Source organism: Eriocheir sinensis, unplaced genomic scaffold, assembly GCF_024679095.1.
Source record: "Eriocheir sinensis breed Jianghai 21 unplaced genomic scaffold, ASM2467909v1 Scaffold1261, whole genome shotgun sequence".
In the NCBI taxonomy this organism is placed as follows: domain Eukaryota; kingdom Metazoa; phylum Arthropoda; class Malacostraca; order Decapoda; family Varunidae; genus Eriocheir; species Eriocheir sinensis.
This window is the reverse complement of record NW_026110586.1, coordinates 25928-51399: the sequence shown is the minus strand read 5'-3', so window position 1 is coordinate 51399 and position 25472 is coordinate 25928. Positions and strand designations below refer to the sequence as shown.

Here is a 25472-nt window from a genome sequence, read left to right as displayed (position 1 = left end):
TAGTAGTAGTAGTAGTAGTAGTAGTAGTAGTAGTAGTAATTTTAGTAGTAGTAGTAGTAGTAGTAGTAGTAGTAGTAGTAGTAGTAGTAGTAGTAGTAGTAGTAGTAGTAGTAGTAGTAGTAGTAGTAGCAATTTTAGTAGTAGCAGTAGTAGTAGTAGTAGTAGTAGTAGTAGTAGACCCAGCAGTAGTTATAGTAATAGTAGTAGAAGTAGTCGTAGTAGTAGTAGTGGACCTAACAGTAGTAGTAGTAGTAGTAGTAGTAGTAGTAGTAGTAGACCTAGCAGTAGTAGTAGTAGTAGTAGTAGTAACAGTAGTAGTAGTAGTAGTAATAGACGCACAGTATTAGTAGTGGTAGTACTACAATTGTCAGGAATAACTTATCTGTGCGTTCTGAAAATCGTGATAACCATTCGCATTTGTTTTGTAACACACACACACACACACACACACACACACACACACACACACACACACACACATATTCATAACAATACGATGCATAGAAATCACCGCTATCAAAACTCAAACACAGAAGGAATAAGAAAAACACCCGTGAACTTTGATATTTTGAAATGAGTCATCAGATACATTTTCGGCGGTTTCCAATAAAAATGATCACTAAGAAAATGAATTAAAGCTCAAGGTATCTGGACACCTCTTCCGAAATTGACCTTTCTTTCGGCCACCTCTTTGGATTCTTTTTAGGAGCAGCAAGTAGCGGCCTTTTATTTTATTATTGTTTTCCTTTTTTTGTGCCCTAGAGCTGTCTCCTTTGTTGTAAAAAATAAAGAAGAGAAAGGAAAATCAACACTAAGATAATATAAGAAAAGGAACTGCTTTAAACTAGATCTTACGAGGAGAAATATGTTTTTTACTCAGGAAATGTAATAGAAAGTAGCAGCACACCCGTTAGGGATACTCATAGGACAAGAGAGTAGACAATAACGTTTAACTTCCTAACGAAAACCCGAAATTCAATACAAAAAATATTCCCACCTGATGGAAAAGAGAAAATGCCAATTAAAGCTTCAGAAATAAAACCCGGATTGAAGAGGAAAGACCTAACGGTATGAGTTAACCAACGAATAATTTCCTCAATGCAAGGCCACCATAAAAATAATGCAGTCGATCTCTTTATTTGGCAGGCGTCCTCGAGTTCGGAGTCGGCGCATCTGTTGCTTTATCTCCTCTGATATGATAGGTGATGAAGGGCCGCGCCGCACAGAGCCAGACGAGGACTTGGAACTAGCGGGTCAGCATGCCTTCCTTCTCCAGGGGCGTCCTTTTCCTCCTCGTCTTCCTGATCGCTGCGTTGCCTCTGTACTGCTCAGCCACCCTGGATGCGGAGGAGCGGCAGGTGGGTGTTGAGGTGGAAGAGATGGACCAGAAACGGAATCTTCGCGATGCTTAAGTAGACTAAGCTTGGCGATTGTGCTTTGTTTTGGTTGTTGTACTTTCGTTGTTGTTTTTTTATGAAAGGTATACCTAGAAAGAAGATGGTTACTTTAGAGAGGACAGAAAAAGAAAGGGATGATAGAGTAAATGTACCAGTGTGTGTCCTACGTCTAGGATGTGCTTAGATGTGCAGGCTACGTAACATGTGCCGTTTTTGTCTGTCGCCGTGAAGTAGCTTATGTGCTTGGTGTGCTTGAATCGCTTGAAGGTGAGCTGAGGTGCGGGAGTTTGTGAGTGTAAAGATGAGGTTGTGCTTCCCTCCAAGGGTCATGAGGCGGCGTGTGAGCCCTTAGTTATCAGTGGGTCTGGTGGCGTCGAGGTCAATATGTCGCTTCATTTTACATCACTTTATTTTGTGTTGAACTTCGCTCCTAAGCCTTCGTTTTATCTCTTGTCCATTCCGTCTTTCACTGGCTTTTCGTAGTCTGTGGTGAGTCTTTTTGTTTTATTAGAAGAGCTGTTTGCCCTGCGCCAGAGCTCCGAGGAGCCAATAGGATTGGAATTGGTTGAGGTTGAGTTAGAAATACTCCGATAACGGCGATAAGTTATAAAATCTTCTCGATGAGAGCTCGGGGCTATTAAACTTTTTGATAATGTCTTCCAATATGTGTAGATAAATACGCACTATTAGTTGCATATTTAAATATGAATAGTTTGACTGCATGTTTGAATGCAGCCAAGAACACTCTGCGATTGGTTACATGACCTTCCCGACATTCCAACCTGCCCTTGGAGAAAGCGGAGTCATATGATGACGATTGATATACTAATGATAAAGAAACGATGCAAAAGGGAGGCGGTGGCTGAGTGGTTAGCGTGCGGGCCCCACATTCACCGCGTTTTGGACGACGCGGTTTCGAATCCGCCGCTACCACCTGAGATTTTTCAGTCACCGCCGAGTGGCCTAAGACTACCCACATGATGTCGTGAAGAGCACCCATCAACCCTGACTCTAGTATAACCGTCCACGTCATTCAGGAATGAGCTCCTGGGGGCAGCATGAGCCAATAAAAGATGGCGCCACTATAAACACGCCGCTCTTGCCAATCTGATTTGATCGTAGTTCAGAGACAGGTAGAATGAACATAGCGATAAAGGATAATAAGAGAAGCAGCTTTAATGAGACTCTTAAGGGTTGAAGGCGGTCAATAAGTGGAGAAAAATTGATGATAATTAATAATTGACTTCACCACGAGCACCAAGTATTATTACTTGTGTCTGAGTATGCTTCCGTTTTTTTAGCTGCCTTCATTACTTCCATGAGTGTATACTCGTATATCTGCTTTCTTTTTCTTGGTCGATCTCGTTTACATCCGTTTCATTCCATCACCTCCGTCATCGTCATGTGAGTCCGCTTCCTGCAATGCAGCGGGAATGTCGGAAAGGGCCTGTAACCAACAGTAGTGTCCTTGGCTCCATACAAACATGCTATTTATGTAATCAAGCACGTATTTGCTTTTTCTTTAGATCATATATTTTATTTATTGTTCATTGAACATGTTCTTGCATCATGATAAGATATTCCAGAAAATTTTTGGATGTAAACGCAATCACCGGATTCCGGGAACTCTATCTGATAAACACAAGAAGGAAAAAAAACAGCGATAACATCACCATCATGGACGAAATCTTGTGTGTACTGTTTGTTTGTTGATCAGTCGCTCCGTGTCACAAATGGGATGATTAGATTAATAATAAGCATTCTTTAGTCTTTTGTAATGGCACACCCTTTACTTATTTTCTTATTCATTGTCAGGAAAACTTATTTTTTTCTTCATTTATTCCAGAAAGAACAAGATGAGCGTGATGCAATAACGGAGGATGCAAGGAAGGGTAAGTCATTTTCCTCCTGACATGAGCTCATTGCTTTGCCATTTTCCTTCGCTTCTCTTTGTCTCTACATACGAAACTGTTTTTGCACTGTTTATGTTATTCCATTTTCCTTTCTGACCACGATAAATGTCCCTCCTAATTCCTCCAGTATATATTACCTCTATATGTTTTAGTATATTAGCTTCAAGTAAGGTGTGCTTTCTTACATATCCGTTGAACTGATCATTGTTTTGTGTATTGAAATGGGGTAAAATGTCCATCTTGAACTTTGTGTTCATATTCCCTTTTTGGCTGGTCGATGAACGGGTTCCTGGGGAATCCTGGAGAAGGTAAATTCAGGTAACAAGGATGTCATTCACGACTCAAGGATAGATAAATTAAACGAAACCGACTCTAGTACTAATACAAGAACAACAGCAACCTCGACATTTTTTGCTACTCTCTTCTACTGTTATCACTACTATTAATCTTACTACTGCCACTGCCACTGCAACTACTACAATTATTTCAAATATTGATAATTTTGCTACTACTACAACTACTACTACTACTACTACTACTAATAATAATAATAATAATAATAATAATAATAATAATAATAATAACAAGTAAAATAATAATAATAAACCTTCTACTGCAGCCTCTGCTGCTATTACTACTGCTGCTTTAGTTACAACAACGACATTTATGTGTAATTCACCACGACCTGATGACGAGTTGGACTCGTAATCGCCAGCAGGTACCCTCCCGACATGAGCAAGTGCTCTTTAATAGTCGATCTAAGGGTACTGCCAGGACCTCACACCCCACCCCCCTTGCTCAACGGGGGACAGTAATCACTCCTAGTGAACGGAAAGAATCCGGCTGTGAAGCCTGACAGCACAGCGCTCTAACCAGTTGCGCCAGTTGTGTGTGTGTGTGTGTGTGTGTGTGTGTGTGTGTGTGTGTGTGTGTGTGTGTGTGTGTGTGTGTGTGTGTGTGTGTGTGTGTGTGTGTGTGTGTGTGTGTGTGTGTTTGTTTGTTTGTTTGTTTGTTGTTTGTCTTTTTTTGTGTATTAATTTATTTATCTATATAATCGTATATTTATTCATATACATTTTTTACATCCAGTCAGAACAGATGTACCATAATACACTTGCGTGATGTAACGTCTGTAATTATTTTTATTAATTTTGTTGCTTTGTTAAATGATTGGCTTAGGGCAAGATATCTTCAGTTAATAACTCAGTACATACACTACTCCACCACAACCGTCACCGAGAGCCATTTGCCGTAACCAGCACGGCCACATCCACCACCACCAGGTACAACAGCCACCGCAGCGACCACTAACAAGGCTTGGCGAGACAGGCTATTGGCTCTTGTAGTCATCTTGAATACATCAATACTACTATTTCAGGGGAAGGGCAACATTTCCGAATTGAGGGCCGGAGGGGACTTTCGGGAGCAGGCCGCGGGCCGGAGTGAGACACGAAAAACAATCGTCCTTTGCAGTAATTTTCATCTAGCTTATGTGTATCATCTAGTCGAAATATATTTTCCTGAGCATAACTTCTGCCATCGTTGCAGCTTGTAGGATATCGTACATCCCTGTTCCAGGTGTTTTCGCCGAGTTGTTTGTGCTTAGTACTTTGTTGTTTGAGTTACATAATATCAAAATTAAACAACAGAATAACAGAATGTGTTGCGCTCTTATAGTATTATAAATCTATCTTTATACAATTTGTTTTTGTTTTTTCTAAACCTTTTTGTATTTACTGTTTGATCCTATCACTGAGCCAGACCCAATACATTACAATTGTAAATCATTTCTTCTTCACTTTATCCCGATTGTTTGTGTCGTAGATGTGTTAGGATTACGTACTTGTAACATTTATTATGCATACTCTTCATACTCTACCCATTGTACTGCATTCAGTGATGTAAATAAGGAAAAACAAAATGGTCTACTAAATTTGATTTTAGCTTATAATAACAGTTACACAGATTTTGTATTGTCACTCATTTTTCTTGCGTTTTTGTGTTCATCTTCATGCAGTCACCGCCTTCCTTCTCCTTACAGCTGACATGGCACCAGAGCCGCCTCAGGACCTGGAGGTTATTGTTCTGTCAGACAGCGTCGTGCTGTTGACGTGGGGTGAGCCTTCCGATACGACTGATCTCGATCATTACTACGTGTATGTTGAGGAGATGGAGGACATGCATGACTCATCTACCCAGATATACTACCAGTGGATGGGTCTCGAGGCCTGCACGAGCTACACGTTCGGCGTCCGCAGCGTGTCAACCGTGGGAGACATGAGTGACCCAGTACTCGGCGACGGACGCACTGATGTCGGGCGTAAGCTTTGAACAATTTATGCATAAATTTCTCTTATCTGTCGCTGCTGAGGACCAACAAGTCTTATCACCTGAGTGGGGCGCTTTCCACGCACTTCATTTTTTGAGTTTAAACATTTGCGTACCATAAAATATTAGTTCAGTAGAATTTTACTATAAAGCTTTGGCAAAAGACGATAAATGAACCCTCCCTTTCCTCAGGTCCTCCGCCCCCACAAAACCTGCAAGGTGAGAGCGAGTCTAGCACCTCCATGACGCTGACGTGGGACAAGCCTGAGACGCTGTGTGACATCGAGTATTACCGAGTGAAGTGGAGCTTGGATGGTGTCGATACTCAGAGCACGCAGGTGACCGTGACTTCCCACACTGTGTCAGAGCTGTTGCCAAATACGACTTACATCTTGAGTGTTTCAGCCATTACCTCTGTAGGAGAAGGAGATCCCGCCACCATCCAGGAGACCACCACGGCCGAGGACGGTGAGTGACACAAAACAATGCCACCTCAAACAGGCCCGTGGCCAGCTGTGTCTCGCCCCACCAGTGCTTCAGTAACGAAACTTTTGCCTCCAGAGAGCGGCCCACCTGTGGATCTCGTGGCAGTGGGCATCAGCACGTCCGCCATTAACTCGAGCTGGTCACCACCACCCTACAACCCGCCCCAGTACTACACGGTACAGGCTCTACCGTGTGATTACTCGGTAGAAAAAGTATTCGGACTGTCGTACCTACTCACAGGCCTTGACCCCTGCGATAGCTGCACCATCGTCGTCACCTCCATATACGACAGCGGCCTCGAGTTCACGGCATCCACCATCGGCAAAACCCTTGGTGGCGGTGAGTGGCAAGCATTATGGAGTGAGAGTGAGAGGGAGAGGGAGAGGGGAAGGGAAAGAGGGGGAGAGGGAGAGGGGTAGGGGAGAGGGAGAGGAGGAAGAGGAGAGGGAGAGGGGGAGGAGGAGAGGGAGAGAGGGAGAGAGAGGGGGAAGAGGGAGAGGGGAGGAGGATAAAGGGAGGAGGAGAGGGAGAGGGAGAGGGGAAAAGGGATGGGGAGAGGGAGAGGGGGAGGGGGAGAGAGAGGGGGAAGAGGGAGAGGGGGAGGAGGAGAAAGGGAGGCGGAGAGGGAGAGGGAAAGAGGGAGGAAGAGAAGGAAAGGTGAGAGGGAGAGTGGTAGAGAGAGAGAGAGGGAGAGTTAAAGAGGGAAAGGGAGAGAGGGAGATGGAGAGGGGGAGATGCAGAGGGGTAAATGGAGAAGAGGAGAGGGAGAAGGGGAGGAGAAGGACGGGGAGGAGAGGGAGGGAGAGGAGAGAGAGATGAAGAGGAGAGAGGGAAGGAGAAGAGAGGAGAGGAGAGAGAGAGAGAGAGAGAGAGAGAGAGAGAGAGAGAGAGAGAGAGAGAGAGAGAGAGAGAGAGAGAGAGAGAGAGAGAGAGAGAGAGAGAGAGAGAGAGTTGAGAGAGAGAGAGAGAGAGAGAGCTGAGAGGATAGAGCGAGCTGAGAGGAGAGAGAGAGCTGAGAGGAGAGAGAGAGAGAGAGAGAGAGAGAGAGAGAGAGAGAGAGAGAGAGAGAGAGAGAGAGAGAGAGAGAGAGAGAGAGAGAGAGAGAGAGAGAGAGAGAGAGAGAGAGAGAGAGAGAGAGAGAGAGAGAGAGAGAGAGAGAGAGAGCTGAGAGTTGAGAGAAGAGAGAGAGAGAGAGAGAGATGAGAGAGAGAGAGAGAACAGAGCGAGAGAGAGAGAGAGAGAGAGAGAGAGAGAGAGAGAGAGAGAGAGAGAGAGAGAGAGCTGAGAGTTGAGAGAAGAGAGAGCTGAGAGGAGAGAGAGAGAGAGAGAGCTGAGAGTTGAGAGAAGAGAGACCTGAAAGGAGAGAGAGAGAGAGAGAGAGAGAGAGAGAGAGAGAGAGAGCTGTGAGAGAGAGAGAGAGAGAGAGAGAGAGCTGAGAGAGAGAGAGAGAGAGAGAGAGAGAGAGAGAGAGAGAGAGAGAGAGAGAGAGAGATTGCTTGATTGATTTTTCCAGAGTCTGGCACAAAATTATGCTTCCTAAACTGCCCTCCTACAGATTCTATCCCTCTCTTTGTGCTTATATTTCTATTTTCCTCTCTGGCCCGTTTATATCAGCTGTGGTAGGCGGTCACTGTTCGTCTTGTAAACCTATTAACAGATGTATCCCACAGGGCTCTGTTCTTTCTCTTTTTCACTCTCTGATGTTCATTGACGATCTTTCCAAAACAAACTGTCCTATCCAATACTATACTTTTGACTCTACTCTACATTGCTCAAGATCTTTTAACAAAAGTCCCTCCCTACAGGAATTTCATGATTCTTTGCTGGGCGCTGCAGAATGCTTAACCTCAGATTTTTCTATCATTTCCGAATGATAAAGAATGACCTTGGTGTCCGCAATGCTTCAAAAACTTCTTCACTTGTCATCTTGACACAATTTCTTCTTCAACAGTACACAGCTGTCTCCTTCTGCAATAAACATCTTCGGTCTATCTATAACTCAGAACCTTAAATGGAAACTTCATATCTCCTTCCGCATAATTAGCGCGCGCGCGCGCGCACACACACACACACACACACACACACACACACACACACACACACACACACACACACACTAAGTGTTTACGTTGGGGTTCACAGATCCCCCGCCGCCCAAGAGTTGCTCCGTTGAGGTGCAGGATGGTTATCCCACCGTGAGTTGGGTGGCACCTGACAGTAATTGTGCCTTGGGAAAATACAACGTGCTGTGGACGAGCACAAAGCTGTGGGGAGATGGAGAGGAAGACAGGGGGAGCGTGAATACATCATTGACACAATACCGTATCACGGAACCAGTCCCCTACAGCGACTATGGTTTTGAGATCTCCGCCTCCATTGACGGCGACTTCGGCAGCCCCACCTTCTGCAGCGGCACGTCCAATGAGGCACGTAAGTAAACCCCTTGTTCGTCCCCACCCACAGCCCTCCCCGCACGCTGCCGTGTTGCTCGCCTCAGCACTGGAGGGTGACGCAAGCACTTACCAGAACGCAACGTCTATTACTGCAAATCGCAAATTTTTACAATTAGGTTCACTACTGACAAACATGCGCGGTGATTACAAGTAACCATACAAATTATCAAGTACCACAAGTACTTAAAATCCTTTTTTTTAAAGTAATCACATGTATTCAAAAGTGGCTGTAATTACCTAAAATTATGCTGAATTTTCCGCATTTAGCCACAGGTATTTACAATCAGCCTTAAGTATTCACAAGTTGCCAAAAGTATTCAAAACTTACAGCAATTATTGATATATAGCATCATGTACAAAACGAAGTAGCTACAAATACTTTCAGTAAACAACAGTATCTACAAGCCACCATAGTTATTCACAAGTAGTCACACGTTAAAATAAGTAGATGCAAGTACTTACAAGATTACCAGAGAAGTAATACTGATCGTAATGGCGATACGTGTGTCTGCAGCCAACGACGTGAAGTGTGCGTTGTTTGCGTCTCCCTGACAGTCCCGGGCCCGCCGGTGATCCTGAGCGTGGCATCGGAGCAGGGCGCGGCGGTGGTCACCTGGGAGACTCCCGCCGAGGAAAATGGAATCATCGTGAAGTACGGGATATTTGTTGATGGAGAAATAGATCCACGGACGCAGGTGGCCGGGGATGAGCACAGTGCCCGCGTGGAGGACCTGGAGCCGTGCGTGAGTGTTGGCCTCACTGTGAAGGCCCTCAACGGCGCGGGTTGGGGCTCAAGCTCTGAGGTGAAGTACGCGACCGTCGATGGCGATGGTGAGTGACGAAAGGGCTCAGTTGTGTCCATTTGGGGTTGAGAAACTCATCCCTAAAATGCTTTGGTCATTTTGTATACGCATTTTATTTCATGTATAACTACAAGTAAACACCGGAGAGCACTATATTATTACAGTGACTTTATTAGTTTTACAGTGACTTTCGTGTAGTTCATTGTAGACGTTACCTGACCACTTCATTCCAGTTTTGCCAGAAGAGGTAACCTGCACTGCCGATGATCTTGGGGTGGAGGTGTGTTGGTTGCCTTATTCCGTCTCCTGCACAGCAGTGTCGCAATACAACCTGAAGTGGGAGGGTGATGTGCTCTGGTCAGATGACCTTGTAGGTACGCGCTCTAGAATTACCTTCCCGCCTGAAACAGACGTGATATTACTCTTGTTGTCTGGCTGCATCTGGCAACAGTCCATTTGTCTCACTAACCCAATGACAAGCTCCTCCCTCGCTGCAGATTCAAACAGCACGACGATGGATTGGACCAAAGACGAAGCCTGTTACAACATATCCGCTCTTCCCTACACCAAGTACTCCGTTGAGCTCACCATGGGCAGTGGCGACGAAGCTGTAAAGTGCTCCGCTGTTACTCCCATGGCAGGTGAGTTTAAAAGTTATCAAATACGTTATTTACTGCAAGGAACTGAATGATTGAATGGATAAAAATGAAGTTTAACCACCAATTGTCAATAAACTTGACCGTGTTGTCACGCAGCTCCCGGACCGCCTACTGAAGTGAATGTTACAACAGAGGATTTAGTAATTACTGTGACCTGGTCTGAACCTGAGAAGAAAAACGGCATCATTGACATTTATCAAGTCACATGGGAGGACTCGGCTGGTGGCTTTCTATCCCGCACGACAGAAGACAACAGCACTTTCTCCTCAGAGATTCAGGAAGCCTCCTGTGGCGTAACGGTGGACGTGACGGTGATGGCAAAAGTAGTGGACGTGGCTGATTTAGGAGATGCATCCCCGCCAGTAACAGCATTTCTCGTTAACTCGGGTAAGTGATCAAGGAAGACCTCTATAATAATTACTTCACGTTGAAAGTGACTTAAGGAATTCTTGCAATAACTGATATGTTACCAGAAAACTAAGCATACGAAAGGCTTGACAATATATTGCTTATCGTTTATTGCCATTAATGATACCTAATCTTCTTCCTTTTCTTAAGTCAAAACGTTGAACTGCGAGTCCTCGAAGCCTGGCCAGGTATCACTCAGCTGGACCCTCGAGGACGCGGAATGCCCGGTCGAATTCTACAACCTCACGTGGACCTACGATTCGCTCTGGTCTGATGACGCAGGTGAGCTTTCTTTGTGCATGCCCCTCCCCCTGCCGCATCTCTTTGTGTATGGTATGGCACTTCTGCGGTCGTCGTTGCTATTGTTCTATTGTTGTTCCTATTATTGAGTCGTGTAGGTCTTGTTTATAGTGTATGGACGTTTCTGGTGAATGCGAAGGAAAATAGCTGTATTCTTGCTGTGTTCTACAGGTGTAACAATGATTAAAGTGTATGATGGCTGTTGTGTTGGCTATGGTGTATTTGGGGATGATAACTACGGGTTTGTCAAAATTAGGACTCATGGGAAAGAGGTAGTGAGAAGTGGTAATCACAAATATATAAGTTAAACCAAAGCACAATATAATATCAAGCAATCCTCAATTCCCTATCGGACAAATTTTGCCCACGAACTCCTCACAGTAGGCGATGGAGATTTTTCTGTACAGTCGGCAAAACAGTATCGAACACCCTTGAAGAAAATAAATGGAATTTGAGTCAAATTTTCAGACATGGTGTTGTGTTCGTTAAGTGGGTACCACTGGATAGACTGTAGCTATTGGTGCTCACATACCCAACACCACACCGTGTCTCTAGCTTTAGCTTCACTCTGTTCAATCGACACATTGGTGGGAGTAGATACCGTAACGGAGTAAGTTACTCCCGGTGAGGTATATACGGGTAGCGATGAGGGTGGTGCAATCCCACCAACACCCCTTCCCGTGTCCTCACTTTACGTTGTCTCATCAACACCAGAGAGTAGCTCAGCATGTTCTCTAAAGACAAGTTCCCTTACTTTCCACACCACACTAAAAGCACGATACACACATCATTTCAAAATGGCTGAACATCAGGATGCCTTGGAGTCCCCGTCTGGCTGGAAGGGGACCACAAATGCCCCCAGAGCGAACTGCCCCTTTGAATTTCGCCCTGAGAGGTGTTCTAACAGCTCTCCGAACACTTTTCTTGTTCACTTCTGCAACATTCGCGGTCTTCGTTTTAATTTCCCTTCTATGGAACAGCATCTCTCCTCCCCTAAAATTCACCTTCTTTTCCTCACCGAAACCAGGGGGGCTTCTGACGGTATTCTCCACTCTGATCCCTCCTACTATATCTATCCTGTGTGTACGTACGCAACGGCATCACTTACTCTCGTGCCCACGACCTTGACTCTTCTGAATTTCCCATCTACTGGCTGAGACTTCATTATCACTCTATTACTAATTACATCTGTGCTCTTTATATCACACCTAACTCTACCATCTATGTAAAATTCTTTGACTCTAAGATGGAACACCTCTTGACTCTTTACTTAAATTTCCATCTTAGGATATTTCAATGTTCACCACCTGCTTTGGCTTTCATCCTCTTTTACTGACCAGCCTGGTGATCAAGCCGACAATTTTGCTCTCCTCAGTGATCTGGAGCATTTGGTTCAGCACACTACTCGTATCCCCACCCCCTTGGAGACACGCCCAACATTCTAGACCTCTTCCTAATCTCTAATTACTCTTGCTTTCTTAACTGACTCCTTGTCATTCTCTATTATCTGTTTCGGTTAAACTTTTTTTGTTACTTAAGAGCTTTCGAAAGTTTCTGTCAGGGTTTGGCATAAATCTTTGCTTTCTAAACTTCCCTCCTACCGATATTCTATCCCTTATTAACTACTTTTGTCTCCTGTTACCTCTCCGGCCCATCTATTTCTGCTGTGGTAGATGGCCACTTCTTCTCCTAACCCATCGACAGTGGTGTCCTACAGGGCTCTGTAATACCTCCCACTCTCTTTCTGTTGTTCGTTGATGATCTTTTTTCGATAACAAACTGTCCTATCCACTTGTACGCCGATTACTATACTCTGCATTACTCAACATCTTTTGACAGAAGAACCTCCAAATAGGAATCACAAGACTCAAGGCTGGAGGCTGCAGAACGCTTAACCTCAGACTTTACTATAATATTGAATAGGGTATGAGAAACCTCGCGTCTTTTAGTGCTTCAAAAAATCAATTTCTCCGCCTGTCAACTCGTCACATTTTTCCGAACTCGTCTCCTATATTCTTTGAGAACACCTACTGTCACCTTCTATACTAATCATCCTCTGTCCATTCTTTATTTAAAATCTTGACTGGAAACCTCCTATTCCTTCTCTTAATCAATCAGCTTCCTCGTAGTTAGGCGTTCTGTATCGTCTCCACCAGTATTTCCCCCTCACAGATGCTGCCCATATATACACATTGGCCTTGTCCGCCCTCGTATGGAGTATGCATCTCATGTCTGGGAGGGCTTCACACACATAGCCCTTTTGGACAGAGTAGAGTCAAAGGCTCTTCGTTTATCAACTCCCCATCTCTTAATGACAGTCATCTGCCTCTTAAATTCCGCCTCTGTGTTGCCTCTTTTTCTTTCTTCTCGATATTTTCTCATGGCGACTGTTCTTTTGAACTTGCTGACAGCAAGCCTCCACCCCTCCGGCGGCCACGATGCGCACAACTTTCCGCTCTAGCTCATCTCTTATTCAGGGATTAACCAGCACCTTCATTCTTTCATGCCTTTCACAGGTAAACTCTGTATAAGCCTTCCTTCGTTTGTATTTCCTCCTGCCTACGAATTTACCACTTTCAAGAGAGGAGTCTCAAGACACATCTGCAAGCAAAATTATCTCTCTTTTGGCCACTCTTCTTCCTTCGGTGGGAGCTGTGTTTAGTGGGCGTTTTTCATCTCATTTGTTTTTGTCCTTGAGCTGCTTCTTTTACCGTAAATAATGTATACATACATAAATAAAAGATATTCTATATAGTTCTCGATTCCTAATAGGACATTTATCTATAACGAAACCAAACGCAATAGCTGAGCCATTGGTGGGTAATGACCGAGCCTCCGTAAGGCCACGGTAATGACCCTCCACCCTTGGAAACTTGTCTAGTGTGACAAACCACATATTTTTTTCTGAACTGATAACGTTGCAGGAGAAGGCTGGCAGAACGTCGGGAAGAATGACATCTCCACCACGGTGACGTCGCTGCCGCCCTACTCGAGTGTCTCTCTTCAGATCCACGTCGACAACAATCCGGAGCACACTGACTGCAGCACCACCACTCCCGAGGAAGGTGAGTGACTCATTGGAGATCGAGGCTTTGACCGTACTTCCGCCGCATCCTTCTTTTGCACGCGCCCTTCCCCGCTAGTTTTCGTTACATACTACAGGACATGAACATGACATTATTTTTCATGTGAAGATACAAGTAATCACAGCAAAATTCGAGTATCTACGAGTACTCACATCATTAAGAAGTGGTCACAATTATTCACATGTTTAAGGAAATGAGTGTCTGAGTTTGGATAAAAAGTTTAACCCCCATTTGTTAATAAACTTAACCGTGTTGTCATGCAGCTCCCGGACCGCCTACTGCAGTGAATGTTACAACAGAGGGTTTAGTAATTACTGTGACCTGGTCTGAACCAGAGCAGAAAAACGGCATCATTGCCCTCTATCAAGTCGAATGGGAAGACTCGAATAATGGCAAGGGATCCCTCATGACAGAAGACAACAGCACTTTCTCCTCAGAAATTCAAGGAGACTCGTGTGACTTAACGGTGGACGTGACGGTGAGGGCGAAAGTGGTGACCGTGGCTGAGTTAGGAGATGCATCCCCGCCAGTGACAGCATATCTCGTTAACTCGGGTAAGTGATCAAGGAAGACATCGATAAGTGTTTCATGTTGAAAGTTTCTTAATGATTTCTTGCAATAACTGATGTGTTACCAAGGAACTAAACATAAGAGACTCAATAATATTTTGCATTTCAGTTATTGTCATATATGATACCAATTTTTTTCTTCCCTTTCATCAGTCAAAACGTTGAACTGTAAGTCCTCCGAGCCTGGCCAGGTATCACTCAGCTGGACCCTCGAGGACGCGGGATGCCCGATCGGATCCTACAACCTCACGTGGACCTACGATTCTCTCTGGTCTGATGACGCAGGTGAGCTTTCTTCGTGCATGGCCCTCCCCCTGCGGCATATCTTTGTGTGAGGTATGGCACTCCTGCTCTTGCTGTCATCGTTGCTATTGTTCTTTTGTATTTTGCGCTGTGCTGCTGTTGCTACTGATATTGTAAATGCTGTTCCTATTATTGAGTGTTGTTGCTTATTTACAATGTATGGGCGTTTCTGGTGTATGTGATGGAAAATGGTTGTGTTTTTGGTTGTATTCTTGCTGTGTGCGGCAGATGTTGCAATGGTTAAAAAGTATGATGTGTTGGCTATGGTGTGTTTGGGGATGATAACTACGGCTGCGTCAAAACTAGGTTCGTGGGGAAAGAGGAAGTGAGAAGTGTTAATCACAAATATATAAGTTAAACCAAAGCACATTATAATATCAAGCAATCCTCAATTCCCTAAGGGACAAATTTTGCTCACGAACTCCTCACAATAGGCGATGGAGACTTTTCTGTACAGTCGCCAAAACAGTATCGAACACCCTTGAAGCAAATGATTGGAATTTGAGCGAAATCTTCAGGTGTTGTGTTGGTTAAGTGGATGCCAATGAATAGACTGTAGCTTCTCGTGCCCACATAACCAACACCACACTGTGTTTATAGCTTTAGTTCCACTCTGTCCAATCGACACATGGGTGTTAGCTACTTTTTGCCACATGTACAAAAAACAGAAGAAGTGGTGGTGTTGCAGGAAAAGGCTGGCAGGAGTTCGGGAAGGATGACACCTCCGCCACGGTGTCGTCGCTGCCCGCCTACTCGAATGTCTTTCTTCAGATCCACGTCGACAACAACCCGGAGCACACTGACTGCAGCGCCACCACCCCCGAGGAAGGTGAGTGGCTCAGTGAAGATCGAGGCCTTGACCGTAACTAGTCTTATCGTCGAAAGACACTCTTTCTAACCTGTACAACCTTAGTTATAATGATGACAAGAACAGTTTCAGCGTCTAAACTTCCGTGGATCTATTACACATACTTAACCTAACTGTGGAGGATTTCTTTTCGGCTGATCAATAACCTTCGTCGTTGTTCCACGTTCTTCCTTTCGCACAGCCTCCAGCAAGCCAACGTCAGTCGAACAGATAGCGAACAGCACCTCTTCCGTAACGGTGGCGTGGGGCCTACCGCTGTCCATTCGTGGGATACTTAACGGGTGGCGCCTCAGATGGAAAGCAATGAACGGGGATATAATCGACGAAGCCGTCACTAACCCAGAAGATATGACGTATGAGATCACTAAACTGTCTTCCTCCACTTCTTACGTCGTGTATGTCATGGTAAGAGGTGGTGCTTTGCATTAAGAGTAAGTGAGACACACGTATGTTAAACTTTATACGTATATGTTGTTGTTACATCAGAGTTAGTTGTTGTTGGAACTTTACTAATAGTGTTATCATTATTATTATTATTATTATTATTATTATTATTATTATTATTATTATTATTATTATTATTATTATTATTATTATTATTATTATTATTATTATTATTATTATTATTATTATTATTATTATTATTATTATTATTATTATTATTATTATTATTATTATTATTATTATTATTATTATTATTATTATTATTATTATTATTATTATTATTATTATTATTATTATTATTATTATTATTATTATTATTATTATTATTATTATTATTATTATTATTATTATTATTATTATTATTATTATTATTATTATTATTATTATCATTATTATTATTATTATTATTATTATTATTATTATTATCATTATTATTATTATTATTATTATTATTATTATTATTATTATTATTATTATTATTATTATTATTATTATCATTATTACTATTATTATTATTATTGACTATGAAGCCACAGTGATGGAGAGTGACATTATGGTGGGTCGGGAGTGACTTGAATAGGGAAGGAAAGGGGTATCTCGACGTAATAGATGATAGGTGATTTAGTGTTAGGTAGTATTAGTGATATGGTTGGATGCCACAGTCATTAGCGAACAGAGTTGGGGCTAATGACCGAACAGAGTTGGGGCTAATGACCTCCAAGCTATGGAGCCCTCCATGATTATGTGTCGGGAAAATAAACATGGGTGGAGGTATCATTTATGTTGTAGTAGTAGTAGTAGTAGTAGTAGTAGTAGTAGTAGTAGTAGTAGTAGTAGTAGGAGTAGTAGTAGTAGTAGTAGTAGTAGTAGTAGTAGTAGTAGTAGTAGTAGTAGTAATAGTAGTAGTAGTAATAGTAGTAGTAATAGTAGTAGTAACAGTAGTAGTAGTACTACTGTACTAGCTGTATCCTTCTTTCTCTCTTTCTGAATAATCCTTTCCTCCATTGCACGTGCCAAACTATGAGGACGGTTTGGTGCGCCCTTAACTTAGTTCTCCCACATGTATGCCGTGGGTGGCGTCCCTGTAAGGCTGGAGACGGGAGTCCTGGACGTTGAACGATGCCTTAGTCGTGTGGTGCGGATAGCAACACATCTCTTTGGTCCCTCATTCCGGACAAGACGGGCGGCCTCTCCTTGCTCGGAGATGTCACTCGGCTAGTCTGCGCCACCTTTATCCAAACGGCCACCACTGTGTCAGATGGTGGCCGCATATACTCTCATACTACCCCTGGGGCTGTTGGTCTCCCAGGCCTACGCTCAGCCTTCCCTTGTAGGGCTCCGTGTTGGGTGGGGGCGCAGGAGAGCGAACCTCCCAACTTGAATATATGGCGTCCAGTACTTTTGAAAGGTCTGGCCGGGGGAGGAGAGCTCCCTGCCCCGGACGTATACTTACGAACCCCAATATTCTCAAGCTAAGTCCGGTGTTAATCTAGCCGACTGCAGTCCTCTATCGATAGGGTTACTTCGGTTGATAAGCGTTTGGTGCTGGTGAGGTTGAAGCACACCTTGGGTTTCATATCTGTTGTTGCAGTGCAAGTCTCTACCGAGATGTGCGGGCTTGAGAAGAAATTGATGCTTTACGCCAAGTTTGACTCTATACTTGACCAGTGATCTCCCTGCGACATACCCATTGTCTTGGGCGACCTCAATGCACTTACCGGCACAGAGAGACATGGCTATGAGTTATGTGCTGGTCCCCAAGGCTCTGGCACCAGAAACGTAAACACTTCACTCACTGTTCACTTTACTGAACTTTGCAAAGTCCATAAGGCTGAGGATTGCTAGTTCCTGGTTCCAGAGACGCCACCCTTGCCACTGGACTTGGTATAGCAATGCTGGTGGCGTGGTAAAGGAGATCGATAACATTGTTGTTAGTACTCGTTGAAGGATCCTCCAGGGCTGTATAGTTTTCCTGAGTGCTGAGCTCTTTACTACCGACCACAGACTTATTGCTGCACAACCGAGGATTCCCATCAGAGTAAAAACAATCTCAAGATGCAACCCCCCAGGGTCCCATCTTGAGAAACTAAGGCACGAGGCGTGTGCTCTGGAGTATGCAGTGGCAGTGAAGAATTGTGAAACTCTCAACGCTGCCATGGAGTGTATTGGAAAGCGCCTTAGGCCTAGAAGTTGCCTTTCCTCGAGGGGGACACTGGAGAATAAGAGACGAGTCGTGGTGCCAGGCTGGCTGGGAACTCGGAGCATACAGGACTCTGTTGACTAGAACCATTCTGAGAACTGATAAGGAGAGTACTGTAGTAGTAGTAGTATAAATTTTAGTAATAGCAGCAGCAGCAGCAGTAATAGTAGTAGTAGTAGTAGTGGTCGTAGTAGTAGTACTAGTAGAAGTAGTAGTAGTAGCAATAATAGTAGTAGTGGTAGTTGAAACAACACTAGGAGTAGTAGTAGTAATAGTAGTAGTAGTAGTAGTAGTAGTAGTAGTAGTAGTAGTAGTAGTAGAAGTAGTAATAGTAGTAATAGCTGTGGTAGTTGCAACAACACTAGTAGTAGTAGTAGTAGTAGTAGTAATTGTAGTAGTTGTAGCAGCACTAGTAGTAGTAGTTGTTGTGGTAGTAATAGTAGTAATACCAATAGTAGTAATAGTACTAGTAGTTGCAGTAGTACTAGTAGTAGTTTGAGGAGGCGGTGGCTGAGTGGTTAGCGTGCCGGTCCCGCGTTCGCCGCGTCCTGGATGATGCCGGTTCATATCCGAATTAACCACCTGGGATTTTTCAGCCACCGTCGAGTGGCCTAAGACTACCCAAATGCTGTCTTGAAGACCACACATTAAACCGGACCCTAGAGGAACTGTCCAATGAAAATAAAAAAATGAGCTCCGGGGCGCAGCATGAGCCAAATAATTTGTGACGCCACTATAAACACTTGCCTGCGCCAAGACGGTTTCGGGTAGACCACCATGCCCAACCAAGAAAGCCTACCGGAGCTATAAGGCAGGACGTAAAAAAAAGTAGTAACAGTATGAAAAATATAGGAAGCCGCTGCGTAACTATTTGGCTTGAAAGATCACTGCATCGTTACATCGACGGGAGGGCAAGCACGCGTCCAATTTTTGACAGTTCTTTAAGGATAACATGCGACAGCTTGCCACCAGGCGATGAATAAAAGCAGCAGACAAACAATATATATTTTGTTTTGCCTTGCCTTTGGGTGAGGGTGGTCACAGAACTAGGCGTCTAATCTCGCTTGTTGTGGGTCACTAGCAGGTTAGTCTGGGCGGCACACACCTCTTCGCATACGTGGGGGATCCAGATACACTAAACTATTATGGTATGAAAGTGATACACTATACTAAAACGATAAATGTTCAATAATCTGCTGCATCATATTGGCATTGCGTAGTCCGTGCAAACAGACACCTAAAAGAAACTTATACACTGCATGGAGAAACGTGGTGCAAAGCGTCCGTCTCATGCCTTCCTCTAATTCATCTAAGAAAAAAAACACCGTCTTGACCTGGCACTCATCTGGCCGCCCCTGTCAGTTCGCATGTTCCGGGCAGGAAATGGGAGCGTGGTTGATGTTTTACAGAGTCCACAAAGCCTTCTCCCTTCCGTCTCCTAATATTTCTGTATCACTTTTATTTCAGGCTATTAACGGTGCGGGGGATGGCGAGGCGGAGAAGACAGACGTGACCACGGCCAACATTAGCAACCGTTCACCCTCCAATACGGGCCTCATTATCGGGCTGTCGGTGGGAGGTGGAATATTGCTGATAATTCTTTTGGTCGGTGGTTTTATTCTGTACAGGAAAAAAGGTTCGTCAGAGGATCTTAAACCTGCCTTCAGCCTGCCCGAGGTTGCCGATGGCGATAGTGATGAGTTGTGAGTAAATTATTTTTTGTTGAATGCATTAGGGGAATAATAAGTTTGGAATCATAAGTCGCTCTAATTTGCTTTTAGTAAGTTTTCTTTCATGTAAATAATAATTTTTGAGGTTTACTGATATATGCATAATATATATATATATATATATATATATATATATATATATATATATATATATATATATATATATATATATATATATATATATATATATATATATATATATATATATATATGCTTAATATCAAATGAATGTCGGTAGCCGGGTAGAGACGAGTTCAAAGGAAGAAACAAAAAAGGAAGTTGTATAATTGTATAGTCGGAAGAATTAGCAATGCCGCTTTCTCTTCAATTATTCAATGCAGTCATTCAGTGTGTTCACCTCAGAACACTGTAACCCTTTTTCTTTCATCCCCCGCAGGTACAGAAGGCAGCACCACAGCTCGGCCAACCACCATTTCCAGAACAAGAGTGGAAGCATCGACTTCGGGACAAACAGCGAGTTGTACACGAACCCGCGACCTTCACTGTCAAAGCACGAATTGGGTGCTGGTAATGGAATCCCTTCTGCTTATGACAGGGGACAGATGTCCGGCGCCCCGCCAAGCAGACGCTTCTCACAGCAGGTGGCCACTAGTCTGCCCCGGATGGGAGCGTACAACAGGAGACCATCCCAGCAGGTGAACAGCAGGATGAGGAACTACGAGGAGTACAACAGGCGTCCCTCTCAGCAGGACATGATCGGCAGGCCATCTCTCAGTGGTGGCCCCGGCAGGCCCCCCTTAGGGGAATATGGTAGGCGCCCATCACAGCAGATAGACGTAGGTAGACCCAATATGAAAGAGTATGGCAGGCGTCCCTCTCAGCAGGCAGACATTGGCAGGCCCATATCGGGTGAGTTTGCAAGGAGGCCATCCCAACAGGTACCAGCAGTTGGTGGGTCATTTCCCACTCGCCTTCCTCAGCATGGGCCTTCAAGAAGGTCCACTGATGACCTTTACAGCAGACGACCCTCACAGGAGGCAGACCCTGCCAGGCCCGGGGACAGGATGCTCATGAAGCGGCCGTCGCAACAATTTGTTATGAGCTTTGAAGGAATACAAGAACTGTGATCATTCAGCCGAGGTCGGGTAAAAAAGGCATCAGGACGAGGATGGGCAAGAATGAGGCATTCTTTCTCTCCCTAATTTTTTCTATCCACTTAAAGTTACTCTCTCTCTCTCTCTCTCTCTCTCTCTCTCTCTCTCTCTCTCTCTCTCTCTCTCTCTCTCTCTCTCTCTCTCTCTCTCTCTCTCTCTCTCTCTCTCTCTCTCTCTCTCTCTCTCTCTCTCTCTCTCTCTCTCTCTCTCTCTCTCTCTCTCTCTCTCTCTCTCTCTCTCTCTCTCTCTCATTGACACTCCTGTCCACACTTATAAATAAGCTGGTGAATATTCTCCATTAACCGTTTCTTCATGTCTTTAGAACTCTCAGAATTATTTAGTTATGTCGTGCAGGAGTGGGAGGCCTTACTCTCTAAAGCATTTAAGTGGTATACCATGATACACTTTTTCAATCATTACTATAAATTGATTTCGTTAGAGCCCATCCACACCCTCTCAGCTTTTGCCAGTGGCTTAACACCACACAACTCTTTTCATATTTACTTCTTAAAAAGCTCAATCTTTGCCCTATTAGGTGTACATCATTGACCATCCCACTCTAGAGATCAGATTCCATACAAATGATTAATGGTATAAAAAATATATATTTACGTATATATATATATATATATATATATATATATATATATATATATATATATATATATATATATATATATATATATATATATATATATATATATATATATATATATATATATATATATATATATATATATATATATATATATATATATATATATATATATATATATATATATATATATATATATATATATATATATATATATATATATATATATATATATATATATATATATATATATATATATATATATATATATATATATATATATATATATATATATATATATATATATATATATATATATATATATATATATATATATATATATATATATATATATATATATATATATATATATATATATATATATATATATATATATATATATATATATATATATATATATATATATATATATATATATATATATATATGTGTGTGTGTGTGTGTGTGTGTGTGTGTGTGGTTTCTAGATTGTGAGACTGTTTTTAACTTTCCTAAGCAGGCTGTTATTAACGAACCTTTCACGATCTCTTACCTCGAGCAAGTAGGATCTGTAAGTCATTTTTGGTACTAAGTTTTTCACACTGAATTATTAAAAAAAATTATTTCCCTTCAGGAACAGTGCTCAGGTGTTTTATTATATACATTGTTGTAGTTCAGGAAACTGTTATAGATAAGCGGTGGGCTGCTTCTTTGGTCCTCTAACTCCCTTCACGCTGTCATCTCCTTCTTGTTCTTTTATTTTATTTTTCCACTCCTCTTCCTCCTCCTCCTTTTGGATCGGTTAGGTGTGTTTGTGATAGGGATGCATGAGGAAGAATGGCTGCCCGAAGCATCTTTTTTTGGTGTGGCAGAACAAAACCACACTGTTTTGGGGCGTCTCGTGCTGTGCCTTGGTTGATTGTCTCGTTGCACCGCTGTGGGGGCTGCGGGAGCTCAGGAGACTTCACAGCCACAGGCAAACGATGCTGCAAATGGAGGGTGACGTAAATGGGATGTAGGTCGTGGCGTGTCAGTAAGTAGACTAACTAACATTTCTACAGTGTAATCTTTGTTTCTTCTTTTATCATGTACTCGGTGTGTATTACGAAGTATACTGTATAGGTTCGTATGCCTCAGGACTGTAGTGTTCAGGACACAGTGCCTAATGACTTTGTTTCTCTCACATAAGCTTGATGTTCATGTGCTACATTAATCACATCTTCCTCCTCGTACAAAGACATTACATCGCGTGCGAAGGCCTGCCCTGTTAGCGGGGACTGCGAAGGCTTCTCTTTTAGCGTGATTTAATCACTCGTGTATTCCTAGAACATTTAAGTAAGATTTTTTCCTCCAGTCCAACTGGTATTCACGTAGGCGTGCGGTTTCAACTGCTATGGCAAAAATGTATGTTGTTTTTATTCTTATTATAATTATTATTATTTTTTGTTATATTTATCTGTCGTACTGGTTTTATTGTTGTTGTGTGATTATTATAAATGTTATATTAGTTATTTTAACCACCACATTATATATTTGTAAGGCAGTATCCTGTTGAAGGGGTCTTTATCTAAGCATGTAATATTTGGAATGTATGAGCAATCACGTAAAATAAATGCGACGAAAATACCGACCCTTATAAAACATTTTCCTAAAAATATACAGAAATGAAAGTTGTGACTACCAACATAAGAACATAAGAACATAAGAACGCAGGAGTCTGCAAGAGGCCGGTAGGCCTGTACGAGGCAGCTCCTTTGACCCTAAGCTCCCGTGTATCTAATCCCACCTAATATCGCTGTCCATGAATTTATCTAGTCTATTTTTGAATGTGACAATTGTATTGGCACTCACCACATGACTGCTAAGCCTATTCCACTCATCCACCACCCTGTTAGTAAACCAATTTTTGCCTATGTCCCTGTTGAATCTGAATTTATCCAGTTTAAACCCATTACTTCGTGTCCTACCCGGTTCTCTTACCAACAAAACCTTATGAATGTCTCCCTTATTAAAGCCCTTCATCCATTTATAAACCTCGATCATGTCTCCACGCACCCTTCGCCTTTCTAGAGAATGCAAGTTTAACTGTTTGAGTCTTTCCTCGTATGGCAAGTTTCTCAACCCCTGAATCATCTTAGTCATCCTCCTCTGCACCGATTCTAACATTTTGATATCCATTCTATAGTAGGGTGACCAGAACTGAACCGCATAGTCAAGATGAGGTCTAACTAATGCTAAATATAGTTTGAGGAAGACTTGGGCTTCTGTTGCTTACGCTCCTTGAAATAAATCCCAGTACCCTATTAGCTCGATTTCTAGCTTGAATGCATTGTGCCCTTGGACGGAGATCAGAGCTCACTAAGACCCCTAAATCCTCTCGCACCCAGACCTACTTATGAGAGTGTCATTTAAGCAATAGTTATGTGAGGGGTTGTTCCTACCTACACTCAGAATACTGCACTTCCCTACATTGAACTCCATCTGCCATTTATCCGCCCAGTCATATAATCTGTTGAGTTCACCTTGGAGAATACTAGCGTCCTGATCCGACTCAATTACTCTACCGATCTTGGTATCATCTGCAAATTTACTAACATCACTACTAATTCCTGTGTCTAAGTCATTGATATAAATAATAAACAAAAGTGGACCTAATACCGAACCTTGTGGGACCCCACTCGTAACACATCCCCAGTCAGATCTTTTACCATTGATTTGCACTCTTTGCTTCCTATTGCTAAGCCACGCCTTGACCCAGTTCAAAACTTTACCCTCTACTCCGTGAGCCTGTAATTTAAGCAACAGTCGTTGGTGAGGAACTTTGTCAAACGCTTTACTAAAATCAAGATAGATTACATCATAATTTTCATCTCTGTCAACCGCCTCAAATACTTTATTGTAGAAGGACAAGAGATTGGTGAGGCATGACCTACCTTTTGTGAACCCATGCTGCGAGTCGTGAATAAGCTATGTTTCTCTAAATGCTCCCGAATGTTCCTGGCTATTATGGGCTCCAGCATCTTCCCTATAACCGATGTTAAGCTAATTGGGCGATAGTTTGAAGCAACTGACCTGTCCCCCTTTTTAAAAATCGGCGTCACATTAGCTACTTTCCATAGGCTCGGCACTTAGCCAGTATTTACCGACATCTTAAAGATGTCGGTTAGTGGGTCACTGATTATATCACCTAACTCCTTTAATACCCTCGGATATTACATAGGCAACTAAATAATCAGCAGTATTGTTTTTGTTGTGTTTATGGTTCATGAAAAGGTCCTTGTTATTTGTAGTCCATAATATATTTATCTGCGTAGTACAACAAGAACGGTATATACAAGCCGCGGACGAGACGAGTGACAAACGTGTGGTTGCCGCGGCTGCCAGCCTCTTACTTGCTATTGCTGGCAGAGAGAGAAATACAAGCTTCACAAAATAGTATTGTCATGTGATTCTTGAGGGATGTGGAGTGTTCCGTGCCTAACAACAGTGAAGCGTATTTCAATTATACAGAAGGAAAAGAGGTGACTACTAACGAGTTCATTTCATAAAATGTCTTAAAACCCAATAATTGTAGATAAATAAAAATGACTCGTAACGTTCATATGTGCCTGTCTGTGTGTACCTCTGAGGCTTGTTATGTTTGCCTTACATATTAACCTTGATGTTGACACGAATGTGTGTGTGTGTGGGTGGGGGGTTTATGCTGTAACATAGAAGGTATTTAACTCATGATATTTTTTTTATTTCGTGTGTGTTCTCACTACTATGATTCTAATGTTACGAATATGAATATAAGTTTGTTGTCTCTCCTCTGA

General features: G+C 42.8%; 2 protein-coding genes across 12 annotated transcripts in view; both read left to right on the top strand.

The window, feature by feature from the left end:
• Nucleotides 1-25472, top strand: part of LOC126989659 (fibronectin-like) — a 79789-nt gene that overhangs the window by 30962 nt on the left and 23355 nt on the right. The gene's annotated exons all lie outside the window — the stretch shown is intronic.
• Nucleotides 1191-21218, top strand: LOC126989658 (receptor-type tyrosine-protein phosphatase delta-like). Its single transcript, XM_050848252.1, has 18 exons — nt 1191-1358; nt 3244-3289; nt 5352-5630; nt 5831-6106; nt 6200-6463; nt 8267-8554; nt 9133-9408; nt 9614-9754; nt 9878-10021; nt 10136-10426; nt 10598-10729; nt 13672-13812; nt 14097-14387; nt 14556-14687; nt 15394-15534; nt 15755-15978; nt 19685-19920; nt 20345-21218. Exons 1-18 carry the CDS (start codon nt 1260-1262, stop codon nt 21033-21035), a joined length of 4092 nt encoding a protein of 1363 aa, XP_050704209.1. The 5' UTR covers nt 1191-1259; the 3' UTR covers nt 21036-21218.

Coding starts and splice junctions, on each gene's coding strand:
- LOC126989658 (XM_050848252.1), top strand. CDS start 1,260: ATGCCTTCCTTCTCCAGGGGCGTCCTTTTCCTCCTCGTCTTCCTGATC. Junction 3,290..5,351: donor AACGGAGGATGCAAGGAAGG/GTAAGTCATTTT, acceptor TTCTCCTTACAG/CTGACATGGCACCAGAGCCG. Junction 10,730..13,671: donor GCTCTGGTCTGATGACGCAG/GTGAGCTTTCTT, acceptor ATAACGTTGCAG/GAGAAGGCTGGCAGAACGTC.